The sequence below is a fragment of the Helianthus annuus genome, chromosome 5, assembly GCF_002127325.2.
Source record: "Helianthus annuus cultivar XRQ/B chromosome 5, HanXRQr2.0-SUNRISE, whole genome shotgun sequence".
Classification (NCBI taxonomy): domain Eukaryota; kingdom Viridiplantae; phylum Streptophyta; class Magnoliopsida; order Asterales; family Asteraceae; genus Helianthus; species Helianthus annuus.
In genome coordinates this window covers 87100578-87119313 of record NC_035437.2, presented here as the reverse complement: position 1 = coordinate 87119313, position 18736 = coordinate 87100578, and the positions used below count along the sequence as shown (strand labels likewise).

The 18736-nt window shown below is 37.7% G+C and overlaps 1 protein-coding gene across 1 annotated transcript; it reads right to left on the bottom strand.

Annotated features, from left to right (window-relative positions):
* Positions 1-16787: 16787 nt before the first annotated feature.
* LOC110942953 lies at positions 16788-18331 on the bottom strand. Its single transcript, XM_022184714.1, has 2 exons — positions 17890-18331; positions 16788-17827 (listed from the first exon to the last, which is right to left on the bottom strand). Exons 1-2 carry the CDS (start codon positions 18329-18331, stop codon positions 16788-16790), a joined length of 1482 nt encoding a protein of 493 aa, XP_022040406.1.
* Positions 18332-18736: the final 405 nt, after the last annotated feature.

The following is an 18736-nucleotide window of genomic DNA, read 5'->3' as shown; positions in this document are numbered from 1 at the left end:
TCGCAAAGATAAATGGTCAATTCGGCCAAACGGGTCAAAAGGTGTAGACAACACCTTTTGACTATATAGAATAATGATTCTTTTGTCGAGTCATATGCTTACAGGAATAGATATCCAATGGATATTCGCATCGTTCTTAATTAGCGAATATAAAGCAAGGTATTAAAATTGGGTCTATTTGTTGATCCGAGCCAGGTACGCTTATTTATGATGTATGTAAAAGTGCTAATTTGGTCGAATAATTGGTGATAGCCATTCATTGTAAAAGAAGGACCAAAATCGACCAAAACGCCCTTGTAGGCTAAATTGAACAAACAACTCTTAGAGGTTGTTTGGAAAGGAGTTTTATGATTAAAAAAAAGTTTAGAACGAGTACGGGTAGTGAAAGACGTAATTCTTGGGCCAAAAGACTCCATATGAGTCTTTGCCATAAAATGATATTTCAAGAGGTATAAATTCGGAACACATAGATATCTACTTTAAATCCAACACACATTTAGTTGTGATGGAAGAGTACTAGATAAGAGATATAGGTTACAACGCTAGATTAGAATGAAAGCGAAATTTAGCTTACAAGTGCTTAAAATATCCTTAACGGGTCAAAATAAGCATACTAGTGAAAACGGGTTTAATTTGTGAATAAACCTATGATTAGAACCTAATATGGTATATCACAATTATTTGATGAAGTGTACGAAATATAGGAATCAGATAAATACGTTTGTTTGATAAAATGCATAACCGGGTCAAAATTTGGTATAAAGGGTAATAAGCCGAAGACTTAGAAGTCTTAAATTTTGTTAAGCCGAATGTCAGATTTTAACTCCAAATGATGGAGAATCAAATTACAAACACGTAGGAAGAAACGGTAGGCCAAACGGACAAGCGGTTTGATAGATACGGAAGATTTCGTGTCAAATTACGGTAAAAAAATGGAAAACTGGATGCAGGGTCCACCGTAAATTACGGTGCCACCGTAATTTACGGTGGAGATGAAAAGCCTTACGGTGGCCCCCTACTGGTTTACGGTAGGGGCATGTAAAACCAGTGGCCACCGTAAATTACGGTGCCATCGTAATTTACGGTGGAGGTCAGGTTGAAAATTTTGTTTTTGTTATCAATTGTTTCTCGGACTCGTTTAGACACGTTTTAAGTCCTGTATGACTAAAGCATTTCATGTTTATGAAATGTAGGTACACCTTGGATGCCGGAAGACGATCAAGCTCAACGAAGAACCGAACACGATATAGATACACGCTTCCGCACTTTGCCATGTTGTAAATCACCTAGGGTCAAAACCATTAAAACATTAGTTTTGACTTTGATACATAAGGATTAAACATATGATCACGTGATGTAGAATAACTCATGATTTGTAAAAGTTTTAATAAACCCGTATTTTTATAGCATGTGTAGTCTTAACTACACATCTAATCGTTGGTAATTACATACAAAATCGTTAATTAGTAACTAGGGTGTTACAAGTTGGTAATCAGAGCTCATGGTTAAAGAGTAAGGTGTGTTCGGTTCGAGGCTTGATCGCAAATCCGGTAAGTGCATGTATGCTAATGGTCCAGCGTATTAAAGTGTTGTAGAAAACACATAGGGTTACCGTGTAAAACACGTTACCCCAATTAAATGATTGATATAGTTGACGAAAATACGCGCGTTGACGCGTATAGTAGAAAAAGCCTTGTATTATAATACTGGCGATTATTGAAGTTGACGTTACTAACTTTGTGAATGTTTTAATTGAAGGACACTCGCGTTTGAAGACGACGAGAGTCAAACGAATTGTGGATATAATGATGGAACGGTCCGAAGTATGACGAGAGGAGCATGCTCACCGAGGACTAAATCGCGTAACGACCGCGAACAAGGTTAATGGCAAGGAACGCCCGTTGGGGCAAACATTACCAGGTGCACATTTTAAATAATCGCACAAATAGTAATATGCAACAAATAAGTAGAAATTGAAAGTTGCATATGTGGATTAAAAACTTGGAAAAACCCGAATAGAAAATGTATTCGGAATATTGTTTCCAAGAGAAACGAATAGAGGCGTTACTTACATAGGGCGTGATGTGAAAACTATAAAAGGGTCATGTGTGTCATGTGTTAATCGCTTACTCTGGCCAAGTAAGTAGTGGCATATGATACCATGAACTTCTTATGGCGGACACGTTTACATCCGATGTAGTAAGGACGGTGTGAATGGGGGCTAACTTAAAAGTACCCAAATGAATCAGATAAGCAAAATGTTTGATGATAATGTAAACGCACAACCGAGTGACGGAAGCGTATTACATCAGGATAATGAGCCAAAATGAAGGGACAAACAAGCATGTAAAATGATTTAGACAAGTATTGGGAGGGAGTGTACTTACACTCGAACCCAGAAAACACAAGCATGTAAAATGATTTAGACAAGTATTGGGAGGGAGTGTACTTACACTCGAACCCAGAAAACACAAGCATGTAAAATGATTTAGACAAGTATTGGGAGGGAGTGTACTTACACTCGAACCCAGAAAACGCAAACATGAAAAATGATTTAGACAAGCAATGGGAGGGAGTGTACTTGCACTCGAACCCGGAAAATGCAAATATGTCCCTTAACGGGTCATTTTTGTAAAACGTCGAACTTAAAGACAAAGTCAGAATATAAAAATGAAGCGAGGTCTTAATGCATACCGGGAGGATTGCAATAATAACGACTTTGGTAAAACACCCGGTTGATGGGTAAGAATTAAACACATGCGTAAACCGAGAAACAAGAACATGAATTTAAAGTCAAAAGACTCGGATTATGAGTTATGACTAAAAGACCATAAAAATTTCGTAAACAGAAATTCTGATCATTATATTCAACTATTTTTGAGATTGAACGGGTTGAATAAAGTATAATGCTTGAAGGCGTAAGTAAGCGCAAGCCGGATAACGGTAAGCTTGAGACAAATGAATTTCAAATGTAAAAAGAGTGCTTTGACACCAAATATATATTTTAATAAGACACGAGTAAAAAGAGTGATCTACGGGATCAACATAACCTTTAGGGTTGTAAACAAATGAGAGATATACGGACTAAAACGACCCACGGTCATGATTAGAAAGAAGTTATAAGGACTTCGCCTTAAAGAGGTGAATGTCTAATCAAAAATAGCCCATAAGGCTAAGTGATAAAACCTACGGGTTAGATGGAATAAAGCGAGGAAATCAGTTAAGAATCCCCGCATAAAAACTAAGACTGTAAAGGATTAAATTACGGACTGTCAATATCCCAGTATGGATGATTGACACAAGTTAAAGAAAAGATCCTAAAACTAAAACTTCGGTTTTAGTAAGAAATAATGTTTTTACAAACATAATATTCTGATAGGAATTTAAATAGTAAACATGAAAGATACAAGTCTTGACACTGATAGGCGCAAGATAATATATTCGAAAAGTGATATTCTCAAAAATGAAAGGTTGATATAAATTAAACATGATGTAACACAATCACGGTCAAGAAATGTAATGTGAAGTAGATTCACAATATAACCAAGCAAGCGGTAAAAAGGAACTGGAAAAATAAGTCTAGTTAATGAAACCGGTTAAAGTCAGCAATTTAAGTTAAAAAAAAAAATTGGTTCGCTTGTAAACGGTAAATTCGGTATAACTGAACCGAATAAGTAAATTTGAAAATAAAAGGAATTGTCGCTAGAAGTGAAAGATTTCACTAGAAACCTTTAAACGGGTCAAAGTAATGGATTCATAAAGAATTCGATAGTATATGAAAGCGAGGAATATCGCTAAGTTAATTAAACTAGTGGAAATAACGAGATTACGTTATTTCCAGTTGCATTATGTCATGTAAGATACATAGATGATTAATAACCAAAAGAATATTACCCTACTTTTCTGGTAATACTAACAATCGGTTAAGATATGAGAAATGCTTAATTGATTATCGAGAGCAAATACATGGAGTTGAACTCGATAAATTAAGTAAGAAAAGGTTTCGAGGACGAAACCTCTTTAAGGGGGGTAGACTTGTAACACCCCGAAAATGGCTTTGGTAATCAAACCACGTTAATAGTAAAGACGGGTAAAATACCTTTAGTGGTAAAAATTTACCCGGTAAATATTAGGATTTAAATAATTAATCCTAATAATAAATAAAAAGTGAATAAAAGCTTTTAAGAAATAAAAGCTTAGAAGGCCCGAGTTAACGGGACCTAAAATAAACTTAGTCATAAATATTCCCGAACCCGCTAAGTTAACTAGGAATATTTAACCTAGTTAATAAGTGGGAAAATTGTTAAAAGAAATAAGTAGGTTGTGGCCTACTTAATAACGAACCAAACACGAGGGGTTAAAGCGGGATAACTAGAAAAGCTATTTAATAAAAACAAACACAAACACACACACACACAGTGTGTGTTCTGGATCGAGCTCAGGGGCGACCAAGAAGGGTCAAACCCTAATCAACACAATTTCATCAAATTGAAGGGGCAAATCAAGTCCAAATCAAAATCCGGGTATGAATTAGTGATCTCCATTGAAAAAGGAGTCATGAGGTATGTAAATTTCTTGAGAAATCTCTAGTTGAAATTCTGAGCAAACCTAGAGAACTCGAATCTGAACTTGCATGTTTGTTGTTTGGGTGAAATTAGTGATGAAACTATGTCTAGGAGTAAACCCTAGTCATGTACTTGTTGAATTGATGTTCATGGTTGTGAATCCATGATCATACACTCATGTGTCAAGTGGGTTTTGATTATGTAGTAAAGATGATGATGTACACATGTTTAAAAACATCATAGTTGCTAGTAGGAACAAGATACTTGAACAATTTGCAAGTTTGAGTAATTGATCATAAGTGATAGTGGTGAATTTTGATGTTAATCTTGGTAAAAATAACTAGTTAGGAACTAGTTAGTAAATATGTAAAATCATGCACATTAGGTGTTTGTTAAAATGCCCAAATGAGAACTAAGTGTTGATAATGTGCCTAATTGAGTCTTGTGAACTTGATAGTGCAATCATATGTGTTAATTGGTGATTTGACTTTTAAATAGTCAAACCGACCATTAATAAGATCGAATGGTAATTGTGATAGAAAATATGTAAGATGGAATAGTCATAATTAATGATGACTAATATAACCGTCTTACGAATTATGATGATAGTTTGACGCTTGACAAGCTAGGTGGAGGCTTGGAAAGGAAGCGGGTCAAACGAAGCAAGAATGACGGAAAAGCATAATTCGGATGCAAGGTAAGTATAGCTTACACTAGTCTTAAATTGTGGAATGTTTTCTTATCATATAAATTATGAATGAGATATCTAAACAACTGAAATATGATGTTCCGTCGTGTAGTCGAACGGAACAAGAAAATCAAAGATGATAGAAACCATAATAATGGTTAAAAAGAAGTAAATCGATAAATTGGTCATATTATGTCGAAAGAAATACACGGTTTATATTTAAAATTTCCGTACGGTGTTAAACGGGAAGAGTCATGTAGAGGTGATGATAATAAATATCATTTCGCAAAGATAAATGGTCAATTAGGCCAAACGGGTCAAAAGGTGTAGACAACACCTTTTGACTATATAGACTAATGATTCTTTTGTCGAGTCATGTGCTTACAGGAATAGATACCCAATGGATATTCGCATCGTTCTTAATTAGCGAATATAAAGCAAGGTATTAAAATTGGGTCTATTTGTGGATCCGAGCCAGGTACGCTTATTTATGATGTAAGTAAAAGTGCTAATTTGGTCGAATAATTGGTGATAGCCATTCATTGTAAAAGAAGGACCAAAATCGACCAAAACGCCCTTGTAGGCTAAATTGAACAAACAATTCTTAGAGGTTGTTTGGAAAGGAGTCTTATGATTAAACAAAAGTTTAGAACGAGTACGGGTAGTGAAAGACGTAATTCTTGGGCCAAAAGACTCCATATGAGTCTTTGCCGTAAAATGATATTTCAAGAGGTATAAATTCGGAACACATAGATATCTACTTTAAATCCAACACACATTTAGTTGTGATGGAAGAGTACTAGATAAGAGATATAGGTTACAACGCTAGATTAGAATGAAAGCGAAATTTAGCTTAAAAGTGCTTAAAATATCCTTAACGGGTCAAAATAAGCATACTAGTGAAAACGGGTTTAATTTGTGAATAAACCTATGATTAGAACCTAATATGGTATATCACAATTATTTGATGAAGTGTACGAAATATAGAAATCAGATAAATACGTTTGTTTGATAAAATGCATAACCGGGTCAAAATTTGATATAAAGGGTAATAAGCCGAAGACTTAGAAGTCTTAAATTTTGTTAAGCCGAATGTCGGATTTTAACTCCAAATGATGGAGAATCAAATTACAAACACGTAGGAAGAAACGGTAGGCCAAACGGACAAGCGGTTTGATAGATACGGAAGATTTCGTGTCAAATTACGGCAAAAAAATGGAAAACTGGATGCAGGGTCCACTGTAAATTACGGTGCCACCGTAATTTACGGTGGAGATGAAAAGCCTTATGGTGGCCCCCTACTGGTTTACGGTAGGGGCATGTAAAACCAGTGGCCACCGTAAATTACGGTGCCACCGTAATTTACGGTGGAGGTCAGGTTGAAAATTTTGTTTTTGTTATCAATTGTTTCTCGGACTCGTTTAGACACGTTTTAAGTCCTGTATGACTAAAGCATTTCATGTTTATGAAATGTAGGTACACCTTGGATGGCGGAAGACGATCAAGCTCAACGAAGAACCGAACACGATATAGATACACGCTTCCGCACTTTGCCATGTTGTAAATCACCTAGGGTCAAAACCATTAAAACATTAGTTTTGACTTTGATACATAAGGATTAAACATATGATCACGTGATGTAGAATAACTCATGATTTGTAAAAGTTTTAATAAACCCGTATTTTTATAGCATGTGTAGTCTTAACTACACATCTAATCGTTGGTAATTACATACAAAATCGTTAATTAGTAACTAGGGTGTTACACTATTTCGTATTTACACTTCTTAATTATTTTGTATAAATATGTTCCTTCCCAAGTATCGGGGTTTTAATACATGTGCGCTTTTGTAACTTCCAAAATATATTATTAAGTCTCACTTAATAAAATATATTTTTATTCATGTGTCTAAAGTATTCTATCTCCAAAATATACATATTTTTCTCAAAAATACTATATTTTATACCTTACAAATATCCAAAAAAATACTTTGTCAAAATAATCATTTAAGGGTATTTTCCGAAAATACATAAGTTTCATTTTAACGTTCGTGTGGTAATAATAATACCGGGGTAACTTAAATATTTACTTACGCAGGCGTTGGTATTATTTTGGAAGTCGTATTTTCAGTGTATTCAAGTAATATTATTTTTACTCTAAAAATAATATATGTATAGTTCGCAAAATAATCATAAAATCACACAGCGGTTTACTATGAAATATATATTCTAAATATATATTTAGCAAGTTTTATTTATGAAAATCCACCTCCGACACTTGGTTATTTTGTAATAAAAATCGATGGCGAATTTTATTTAGAGAAGCAAGTCAAAAATATATTTATAACACTTGTCACAAAAATATTTCTAAGTGTTATATTCCTGGAAAAATTTCGCCAGAGTTTCCTCCGTAACTGGAGGTGGCCACGCTTACAAGCGTATCATTTTCTTTTCAAAATTCAATCAACCAATTTTCCATCATCAATATTCATCATTTAAACATCAACTAGTCAAAAAATAAGCATAAATCGCCAACACATGAACTTGTAAGTTGTGTAAAAGCATGTGGTAACTTTCCAACATTTTTAGTAGATCTTTCCATCTTTAAAAATAAAATCAGTTTCTTGGCAATCTTATTCTTAAAGAAAATGTAACTTTACAACTTCCTAGTCAAAAATCACGAAAATATTTCTTTGTTAAAACCTTTTGTCACATAAGTGTTTACACACTTGTTAGTTCACAAAAATATTTTTAGTTCATGAAAGATCCGGCTTTTAAACATGATTTGCATCTTACACTTGGTTCTTCAAAAATACCACTTGTAGATCTTTAGCTCTACTAGTTTAAAACTCTATTTTATAAGAAAAATCACTTTTACACAAGTTCATGTTCATGTATGGAAAGGTTCATCATCTTGCAATTTTCATACTTAACATATTGCTAGTTCATGTTCTATGAACATGATCTAGCGTGGTTAGATGACGATCCGTTCCACTACTAGCAACCAACAACATAAAATAACCATAACTAAACAAGATTCACAAGTTTTACACCATTATTTACTCTTTAACCAACAAGTTCATCATTCTAGCAAGACTTTAAGTTTTGATCTTTAGTGTTCGTAATTTTTATCCGTTAAATCTCTTATTAACCACTTTAATCATGAACAAGGAAGTGTTTAGAAGCACTTATTACTAGCTCAAGGCTAGGGAAGAATCAAAGCGAAAACTAGGTGGATAAAAGTGACGTAGTGAGGTCCTTGAGATTCCGTAAGCACCGAGCCTCCTTGTGTGTGACCTTTCACCTTTGTATGTAAGTGGTTTAGCAAGATTGGAACTTGAAAGTGATGGGGCTATGGTTGTGATTCTCGGCCGACTTTAAAGAGAGGGAAAGAGAGAGATGCAATTTTTGTGTTGGTGTTTATGAATGAAATGGTGAGCACTTGGTTAAATTTATAAACCATTCAACTTAATTAACCATGGGATAATGTGTTCTCTAGATATAGGACATGTATGATTAAAATAATCAAAAACTTGTGGAGGGTGTTCCCTAGGGGAACCGTTCGGTTATGGGGGGGAGGGTAATATGGTTTTATTTGAACTAACTAGTTAAGTGTTAGTTCGATTAGTTAGGAGTTTAAACTAGTTACTAGTGTGTTATGTATTATAGCGGGTGTTAGGGTGTTCGGGGACCCTAACTAGCCCAGAAAAGGAAAAACAATGTTGTTGACAATATTTTTATGTTCCGGGTTAAGTCCGGTTGTTCGGTTAATAAGCATTTAAAGTGTCTTTAATATTATTTTTAGTGACACAATGAATTCCCGACACTTTGGAAAGTGTCTAGTATTATTTTCCCATATTTTTGCACTTTACTAGTTAGCTTAAATGCTGAATTTTGTTTTAAAGTGCAGGATTTTGCAGTTAGAGCATGTTTTAGGCACATCCGGTCACTGTAACTATCACCTAGTGACGCAGTTCTACAATCCTCACCTCCCTACACTCCCTACTAGTGTAGTAATCTATTCCCGGCTCATACTGGCCTTAGAGACAGTGCCTGTCTGATGCTGGCTATGTCAGCATGTTTACTGAGTTATCCGTTTATTATGCTACTGTGCTTTTGTGCATCAAGTTTGTCACTATAGTTCAGTGTAAGTAATGGAGTGACAATAATAAAGTATGATGCATGTATGTGTATGTATCAGAAATCATGTAGCAGTTTAACCACAATTGTAAGCAAGCACAGTAATTAAGCATTAATTAAATATTAATTAATTCGTACGGATACCTGATTTGGTGAGGGTTGTCACAAGAGAAACTTGGGTTTATCCCATTTCTTTAATTTAAATATTTTTGGTGTTTAACTCTGATAAAATATTTCCTAACTACGGTCCTGATGAAATTTTCTGCTGCTAAATTGATAAACACCGATACACTGAAACTGTCCACGGCCGCCCGTTCCTGGGTTATTAGGGGACAGGGGGTTGTGACACTAACGAACGGCGTGATCAATGTTAATGAATGTATTTTTGTCCCATTTAAACAAACCAAATGTCATACCAAAATGTAAGGATGTTTTATGAAAATAATGTACTAAGTATGCAACAAATGAACATACATAGCATGAAATGTAATGTAAAACGATGTACTAAGTATGCAACAAATGAACATACATAACATGAAATGTAATGTAAAACAATGTACTAAGTATGCAACAAATGAACATACATAGCATGAAACGTAATGTAAAACAATGTACTATGTATGCAACAAATGAACATACATAGCATGAAATGTAATGTAAAACAATGTACTAAGTATGCAACAAATGAACATACATAGCATGAAATGTAATGTAAAACAATGTACTAAGTATGCAACAAATGAACATACATAGCATGAAATGTAATGTAAAACAATGTACTAAGTATGCAACAAATAACCTCTGGTGCAAGAGGTTAATTTCTTGAAAACTATTTTCCAGCCCCACCATAAGATAATTTATATGGTCTATTAGGACCTCCTCCACCGAAGTCATTTCATCGAGAGCTTCCCGTAGTGCCATGATGTAGTGTACAAGGGTAGCTTCAATGGAAGGCCTTCTCCCCCTTCGACTGTTTCTTGAATGTACAGAAGATGTTCCACTGTTTTCACTTGACATTCTACGAAAACAAACCAGAAATAGCTTATTTTAATGAAATAGTACTCTGGACACGGCCCCGTGCTCAACGAGCACGGCCCCGTGTTCACCTTTCTGCAGAATTTTGGATCAAGGAACCTTGAAGTTTTAAGTTATTTTTCCCATTTGTGAAGCCTTTTTGAGTAATAATAACTTAAAACAATGTTATGCAACTTATTTTTAACAAGATCCTTGAACAAAACTTCAACAATCCTTACAATAAAGCTTGAAATCTCAAGCTTTAATGGAGGTTTTGGAGAAAGATGAAGAAGAAGGAAATGGATAAAAGAGGAAAGGACAAGATGGTTGTTGGAACCTTCTTTTAGAACATACCTAGGATGGTAGGAGAGAAGATCCCTTCAAATCTCTGTCCCTGGATGGTCCAAATGTGCAGGATTCTTGGCTGCATTTATAGAAAACGACAGCATGCTGGACACGGCCCCGTGTGCAGGAAAGATCCTGACACATTTTGTCCGTATTCTGACGTAAAGTCAGAAGGGAATCTTTTGGTGGACACGGGGGCGTGTTGGCTGGGCACGACCCCGTGTCGAAAGGCTGATTATGAAGATTGTCTATTTTCAAGGAACTTATCCAGATCGGGTGGTTCCTTACTGGATGGAACAACCCCAAAGTGCCTAAGATACCTTAATTGCTCTAGATAAAGACGAGAACGCAATACGTTGTCGGTGAGGGTGATTCCTATGCTAAATGTAGGTGGACAAGTCCAACCCTTTTCCGGGCTCTCATTAAAGAAGGTGTATGCCGAATCGCTCAGGTCTATGTATGCATCGAACGAAGTTGATGGGGAGTCCTTCACGGCACAATCGGCACAGGGATGACTATCGTCCAAGTCCTCGCTAGAGTGGAAGGTATTGTTGGAAGCAACGAGGTTGTTTTTATTTGAATGCGAACCCAACAATTCTTCTTGGTCATCGTCTTGAGATGAATTAAGGAAATCCATCTTAAGTTCTTTTAACCAATTAAGAACTAGATCTTCTAGTTGAAATAGTTCGTCGAGGAGCATTTCTCCTAGAATATCTGGTTGAGCGCATTCGAGGGAGAGATAAGGATTATTTTTACTTTAGCCCCTCTTAAGGCTACAGGAAAACGATGGGTCTATATAGTGGGGCTTATAGTTTAGGAAATAGCATTCTAATTCTTTATGACCGCCACCACATAATTGACACCACGTACCATAAGAGTGCCGAAAGTAAAAGTATCATTATCACTCATGTTTTTGTCAGAAATTACCAACCGTCAGGATCTTACGGTTCTGTTTTAACTAACTGAATCTTGGGCACGGGGGCGTGTTCAGTGGGCACGGCCCCGTGTTCAGCTTACTGTCTGACTTAAAACAGGATTGCCAGTTCCAATGATTGGGCACGGGACGTGTTCAGCGGGCACGACCCGTGCTGAGTTCTGCAGAAGCTGAAAAACTAAGAAAATCCTAAAAAAAAAATAAAATAGAAAAAATGATTAGGCCGTTGATTCCTAACTTTCTTAAAATCCTTGTGTCCCCGGCAGCGGCGCCAAAAACTTGATGCGTGTCAGTGTATATATGTTTTAGATGTATATTTTAAGCCCTTTTTACACTTTTTAGCCAAGTTTTAAATTTATAAACACGATACTCACTAACACTAAACACACATATGGGCAAGTGCACCCATCGTGGACGTAGTATAGTGTTGGTAAGATACCGAGGTCGTCCAAGGACACAAGAGCTTTTAGTACCGGTTTATCCTCAACGTCTAATCAAATCAAAATGTTAGAAAAAGATTTTTAAACTAGAAAAATAAAACTAACTAAAATGCTGAAAAAGAAAATAAAAGTAAAAACAGATAGACAAGATGAATCACTTTGATCCGACTCGCGTGTAGTGTAACCTTTGATTATTTTCGCACTTTTGCACTTGTTTAAGAGATTATCTTAGTTATTGTAGTAGGCCCCTCTTTTGAAGGTGACGTTACCCTCAACCCAGTAGTTTGAGTCAGCAAGGATACAATCCTAAAGGGTCGGATTATTGAAAGATAATTAATTAAGTTATTAATGCATGATGTGGTAGGCCCCTCTTTTGAAGGCGACGTTACTCTCGGCTAAGTAGTCTGAGTCAGCAATGATACAGTCCTAAGTAGCCGGGTTAAAGTTTTAATAGTAGTTTAACTTATGAGGGGATCAAAGAGTTTGGACCCCCGCCATCCAATACCGTTGGGTATTGAAGGAGGTCCTACTAAATTTGACCCAGGTCCTTTGTAGGATCTATATTCTGAACAATGGCAAGACTCTTACCAAACCATTCCCTTAACCCCCGACCAGCTAGCCAACATACCTCCATATAGACCGTGGAGATATGAATGGTGAAAATCTTTTATTTTATATAGACAGTAAAATAATGCCAAGACACCACGGACAAACGATAAGGAAGAATCACCTTCAACATAAGAAACTAGTAATTAAAGTCATTAATACAAAACCAATTAAAAAGTGCAAAAGATTAAAAATAAAAAGTATTACACTAAACACTTGTCTTCACCAAGTGATGTAAGAGACTTAGGCAAACATGGCCTTTGATTGTCAAGAACTCTTACGATCAATCTTGGATCCCGAGATGACTCACACACTCTATGATGGACAATGGATGATGGTGGTGGATGATGGTGTTGTGATGGTGGTGGGTGGTGGGTGAAGTGTGAGAGAGGTGGTGTGCCAAGGGATGAGTTGCAAGAGCTCCAAGCACTCCTATTTATAGGCTGAACAGAAGCCTGGGCACGGCCCCGTGTCCAGCCGAGTCTCCCTCTTCATTAATTGTAATTCGCAATTTCATTAAATGTGTCTGCAACAGTTGACCACGCCCCAGTGTCCGCTGAGCACGGCCCCGTGGTGGGCAGTAGAAGCTTCTATCACTTTGTCTTTTCTGCTGCCACTTGGGTACGCCCCCGTGCTTACTGAGCATGGGGCGTGTTCAGCCTTCTGTCTTCTTGTTTCGCTTTGGGAAGATGCTGTCGGGAGGTCGGGCATGCCACGTTTGTTCCTTTTCTTGTATTTATGTTAGATTTAGCTGTCTTTTTGCTTCTTTTGTTCATTTGAGCTCATTTAATCCTGAAAATACAAAAGGAAGACAAAAGCACACTTTTTCCAACATTAGTACTAAAAAGGATTAGTTTTATGCCACAATTGATGTAATTTATATGTTGCATTTTGTGCACATCAGTTTCGGATGTCAAGGGTTTTACCAAGGCTGCTGCTCCTAAGGCATCGACTCGTCGTTCTACTCGTCGTATGTTGAAGAGTGTTCCTCAATCCACTTCTTCTGATCTTGTGGATTTGAGTGATGACATTGAGGTTTCTGAGGTCAAGGTCTTGATGTTGAGAAGGAGAAGAAGTTAATGGTTCTTGGTAAAAAGAAAGCTTTGGGCAAGAAGATTTCAGTAACCCTTGTTTAAGGTTCATTAAGCAAAGACGTTGAAGGGTTGAGTGAAGACGAGGTGTATGTTCCTGGTTGGAGTGTGAAGATTGGGGACAATTTAAAGATGCAGATGTTTGCTCTGATATGTTGGCCCATTTTGCTCCTCCTGGTGTCCGAGATGCTATATCGGAGATGGAGGGTGACCATTTCATTTCAAGGTTGATGCTAAGCTCCTTCAACCTTTCTGCCTTGGTGGCTGAAGGTGTCACCCATTTTCACAAAGGGATGCAGGAGTATGAAGAATTTTCAAAGAAGAAAGAGAAAATGAAGTCTTCCATGGCTGCGATGAGAAAGGAGGTTGATGGGTTTTCAAAGAAGGAGGAAGCTTGGGTGAAGAAGGTTGGTGAGTTGACCAGAAGGCATGAGATTGAGATGAATGACTTGAAGAAGAGTTTTGAAGCAGATAAGCTGAAGTTGAAGGTTGATAGGGAGGCTCTAGATGTTCAAAAGAAAGCCTTTGCTGAGGAGAAGGAAGTATGAAGGCTTCGGTCGTTCAAGCTACTGGTGATAACCAGTGGCTCATTGAGCAAGGCTTTCACCGGGTTGTCACTTATCTCCTTCATTCTAATGAATTTAACTCTGCCCTTGGGGAGGTCTACACCAAACTGCTGAACTATGGGAAACATTTAGGCCTTATTGTTGGTTTCAAACTTCACCAGTCTGGTCAGGCCTTAGAACAATCTCCCACGTTTCGTCTTGATCCTTCCGGGTTTTTTAAGGAGTCTGTTCAATAGATGGAGAGGCTGACTTACCCATATGTAAGTGAAGTTTCAACTTGTTTTGGTAAACCTCTTGCCGTCTTACAGGAGTTTAAACCGGCTGGGCTAGACGAGAAGGTTTGTGCTGAAGTGCTTGATTCCCTGTCCAAGAAACGTTCTCATTCAGGAGATAGTGAAGAGACTTTTTCAGAAGATGCTGATGTTTCCAAGGAAGAAAGCCTCGAGGGTTCTGCGGTTGGAGGTGATGGTGGTCCAAAGGCCAAGAAAGCAAAGAAGGCCAAAAAAGGTAAAGGTGACGGTTCTGGGGCTTCTCAGCCTCTTGCTGATGTTTGAACAATATATCCGTAGCTTTCTTAGCACTTTAAAACAATTTGACGGTTTGTATGTTTCTAAACTTCTTACTTTGGGGGAACCGCTTTGGTCCCTATGATGGTTGAAGCCTTGAAGGCTTTGTTTGGAAAATTTGTAGGTTTAAGGGCCCTTAAGGCCCCTTACGCTATGCTTTAAACTTTTACTACTTGTGCTATGTTGCTATCTTTTTTATTTTTGTGTTGTATATTTTCTGAAAAAAATTTGGCCAAGCAATTTCTAGCTTGAAGCCTTTAGGGCTTCTGGGTATTGCTTGATGTGGAAGCTTGGTGCTTTTGCTAAGCACTTTTGATTCTAAGCTTGATATTATTTTTTGCTTTTGTGTTGCTTTGGTCCTTTACTTGTGTTTTGTTTATGTAATTGTCTTTGTTGATTTTGTGTTGTCTTTATTTTATTTATACTTTGAAGGGTTCAGTGCTGCAGTCACTTAGCCTTGGTATTTTTAATAAGAAGACATAGCACTTGTCCTATCTGACATTTTTCTTGGTTTGATCTTGGTTCGTAAGCCTGTTGGTTATGGTTTGTTTTTTGGAAAATTTTCTAAGCCTTAAGGAACATTTGGTGAAGGCTGCTCAGACCCATCTATGAGACAAGTTTGTTTTTGAAAACTTTATAAGTCTCATGGAGTTGTATTGATTTAGGAACTCACCTCTTATATAGGTTCATTCAACCCTTGAACCTATTGAGCGATGTGGCCTGGGAGCTCATCCCCTTACATGACCCTTGTCATGGAGTTTTTTGCTATGTTCTCAACCTAATCATAGGATAAAAAGACAAGTTTAAACAAGAACCTCGTTGTTCATTCATCTAGGTGTGCAAATTACAAAGGAACAAAAACAACACTTTGCCAATTTTTCTAACACATGTTTTTCTAAACGTGGAACCTTTTAAGGTTTTTGCCGTTCCAATGCCTGGGAAGCTTTTTGCCATTTGCATCGGCTAGCTTGTAGGATCCTCCCTTGTGAGCTTCGAGGATGGCATATGGTCCTTCCCATTTGGGACCAAGTTTTCCTTGGCTTTCCTTCTTGCTTGCCTCATTGTTTCTAAGGACTAGGTTACCAAGCTTGAATCGTTCGTGCTTGACCTGGCATTGTAATAGGATACCATCTTTTGTTTATACCTTGCTTCTTGAATGGCTGCTTGATCCCGTGCTTCTTCTAGGAGTTCCAAGTTCAACAACGTCTCTTTCTTATTTGCTTCTAGATCAATGTTGAATGCTCTCTTTGTTGTAACTCCTATTTCCGCTGGGATTACAGCTTCGGATCTGAACACCAAGCTATAAGGTGTTTTCTTGTGACTTGTTTTTTCGGTGGTTCTTATTGCCCATAACACATTTTGGAGTTCTTCAAGCCAATTGGTGTCATGTTTTCCCAATCGTGTTTTGATGCCCTCAACAATGGTTTGATTTGTTCTTTCAACCTGGCCGTTGGATTGAGGGTAGGCTACTAAGCTGAAGATTTGTGTTATTCGGAATTCTTGCACCATGTGCTGAAAGGCTTCTCAGCAAACTGTTTGCCATTGTCCGTGACTAACAATCCCGGTAACCTAAACCTGCAAATGATGCTTTCCCACACGAAATCAATGATTTGCTTTCCTGTTATCTTTGCCGATGGCTTCACTTCCAGCCATTTGGTGAAGTAGTTAACCGCTACTAGGAGGAATTTAACCCCCTCCTTTGGCCGGGGGGAATGGTCCAACGATGTCCATTCCCCATTTGTGGAATGGCCAAGCAGATGTGATGGGAACCAAATCATGCTTTGGGCTTTTTGGCACTAGAGCATGTATTTAATAGGCTTCACACTTATTCAATTATTCGTTTGCATCTCGATGCATGGTGGGCCAGAAGTATCGAAGGTTCATCAACTTTGAGACTACTGATCTTGGGCCGAAATGAGCTCCAAAAATTCCTTCATGAACCTCCTTGATCAAGTATTGACTTTGTTCCGGGCCAACACAACGAAGCAATGGTGCAAAGTACCCTTTTTTATATAGGATATTTTCTTGCAACACGTATTGTCTTGATTTTATTCGAACCCTTTCAGCTTCCACTTGATCCTTTGGTAGTTCACCATTTGCGAGGAATTTGATCAACGGGGTCATCCAATATGTGCTTTCCTCGGTGATGACATCTTGTACTTCTAGTTCTTGGAGAGATGATTGCTTCAACACTTCAACCAATACCTTTTTTATGAGATGGGCAAAGGTTAATGAAGCAAGTTTGCTTAGAGCATCAGCCCTTTTGTTTTGTGATCTTGGGACTTGTTTGATTGTGCATGCTTCGAATGAATTCATGAGTTCTTTGGCTTTTTCACAGTATCTATTTATGTTTGGTTCTTTGGCCATGTAGTTGTCACATACTTGGTTTGAAACAAGTAATGAGTCTGTGAAGACTTGAAGCTTTTTTACACCCATTTTCCTTGCAAGCTTGAGCCCAGCAATCAATGCTTCATACTCAGCTTCGTTGTTTGTAGTCTGATATTCAAGGCGAAGAGCATACGTGAACTCCAATTCATTTGGATCAATCAGAACTAGCCCTGCTTCTGACCCTTCAACGCTGGAAGCTCCATCGGTAAAGAGCTTCCAGGTATGGGGGCTGGAGGGTTCAGTGGAGGCTGTGTTAACTTCCGTTATTGTTTCTTTGGGTACTTCCAAAATGAAGTCAACCAAGATTTGGGCTTTTACAGCTTTTCTTGGGACATAGGTGATATTGTGTTCACCTAGTTCCACAGCCCATTTGGCTAAACGTCCAGAAGTTTCGGGTTTTTCAAGCACATTTTTGATTGGTTGGTCCGTGACCAATTTTATGGGATGTGCTTGAAAGTATCTCCGAAGCTTTCTGACTGTTTTGACTAGTGCAAAATCAAGTTTTTCAAGTGGGGGTATTTGGTCTCTGCCAATTTTAATGTCTTACTGAAGAAGTAAACAAGTACCTGAGCCTTGTTTCTTTCGATGGTCAAGACTGCACTGATTGCTTCCTCGGCGATTGATAGATAAACAGAGATCAACTCCCCTGTTTCAGGTGTTGCGATGTTTGGTAGTGAAGCCAGGTGCTGCTTCATTTGGTTGAAGGCTTTCTCCGCTTCTTTTGTCCACTTGAAGTCCCTCTTGTTTGTGCACCCTTGAAGGGTTTTGAAAAAAGGAAGGGACCTTTCTGCCAGCTTAGAGGTGAAACGCTTCAAGGCTGCCAACTTACCATTCAAGCTTTCAACCTCTTTTTTGCTTTGAGGGGACTTTGTTTCCAAAATAGCTTTGACCTTGTTAGGATTGGCTTTTATGCTTTGTTTGCCAACAATATGTCCCAGGAACTTGCCTTCTTCGAACCCAAACGAGCATTTTATCAGGTTTAGCTTCATGTTTATCTTTCTAAGGTTTCAGAACGTTTCTTGAATGTCGTCAAGCATTTGACCCTCAGTCTTGCTTTTAATCACCAGTTCATCCACCTAAGCTTCCATGTTCCTTCCTATTTGCTCAACGAATGCTTTGTCAACCAATCGTTGATAAGTTGCACCTGGATTTTTCAGGCCAAAAGGCATCTTTTGGTAGCAAAAAATCCCTTTGTCGGTATGGAAGGCCGTTTTTTCCTCATCCTCGTTTTTCATTTGGATTTGGTGGTAGTCTTTATATGCATCAATGTTAGGAAACTTTATTTGTAAGTATTGAAGAAAATCAAATTCAGCTTGATCTATGAAGAAGATAAGTCTTGAAGATCAAACAAACAGGAAAGAAGATCGGATAAGGCAACTAAAAAGAACGACATC

Bases quoted from the DNA above. Each gene is read 5' to 3' on its own strand.
- LOC110942953 (XM_022184714.1), bottom strand. From the start codon at position 18,331: ATGAAGCTAAACCTGATAAAATGCTCGTTTGGGTTCGAAGAAGGCAAG. The intron at 17,828-17,889 runs GTAAGACATTAA...ATTTTGCACTAG, and splicing joins GGTACTTGTTTACTTCTTCA to TCAAAACAGTCAGAAAGCTT.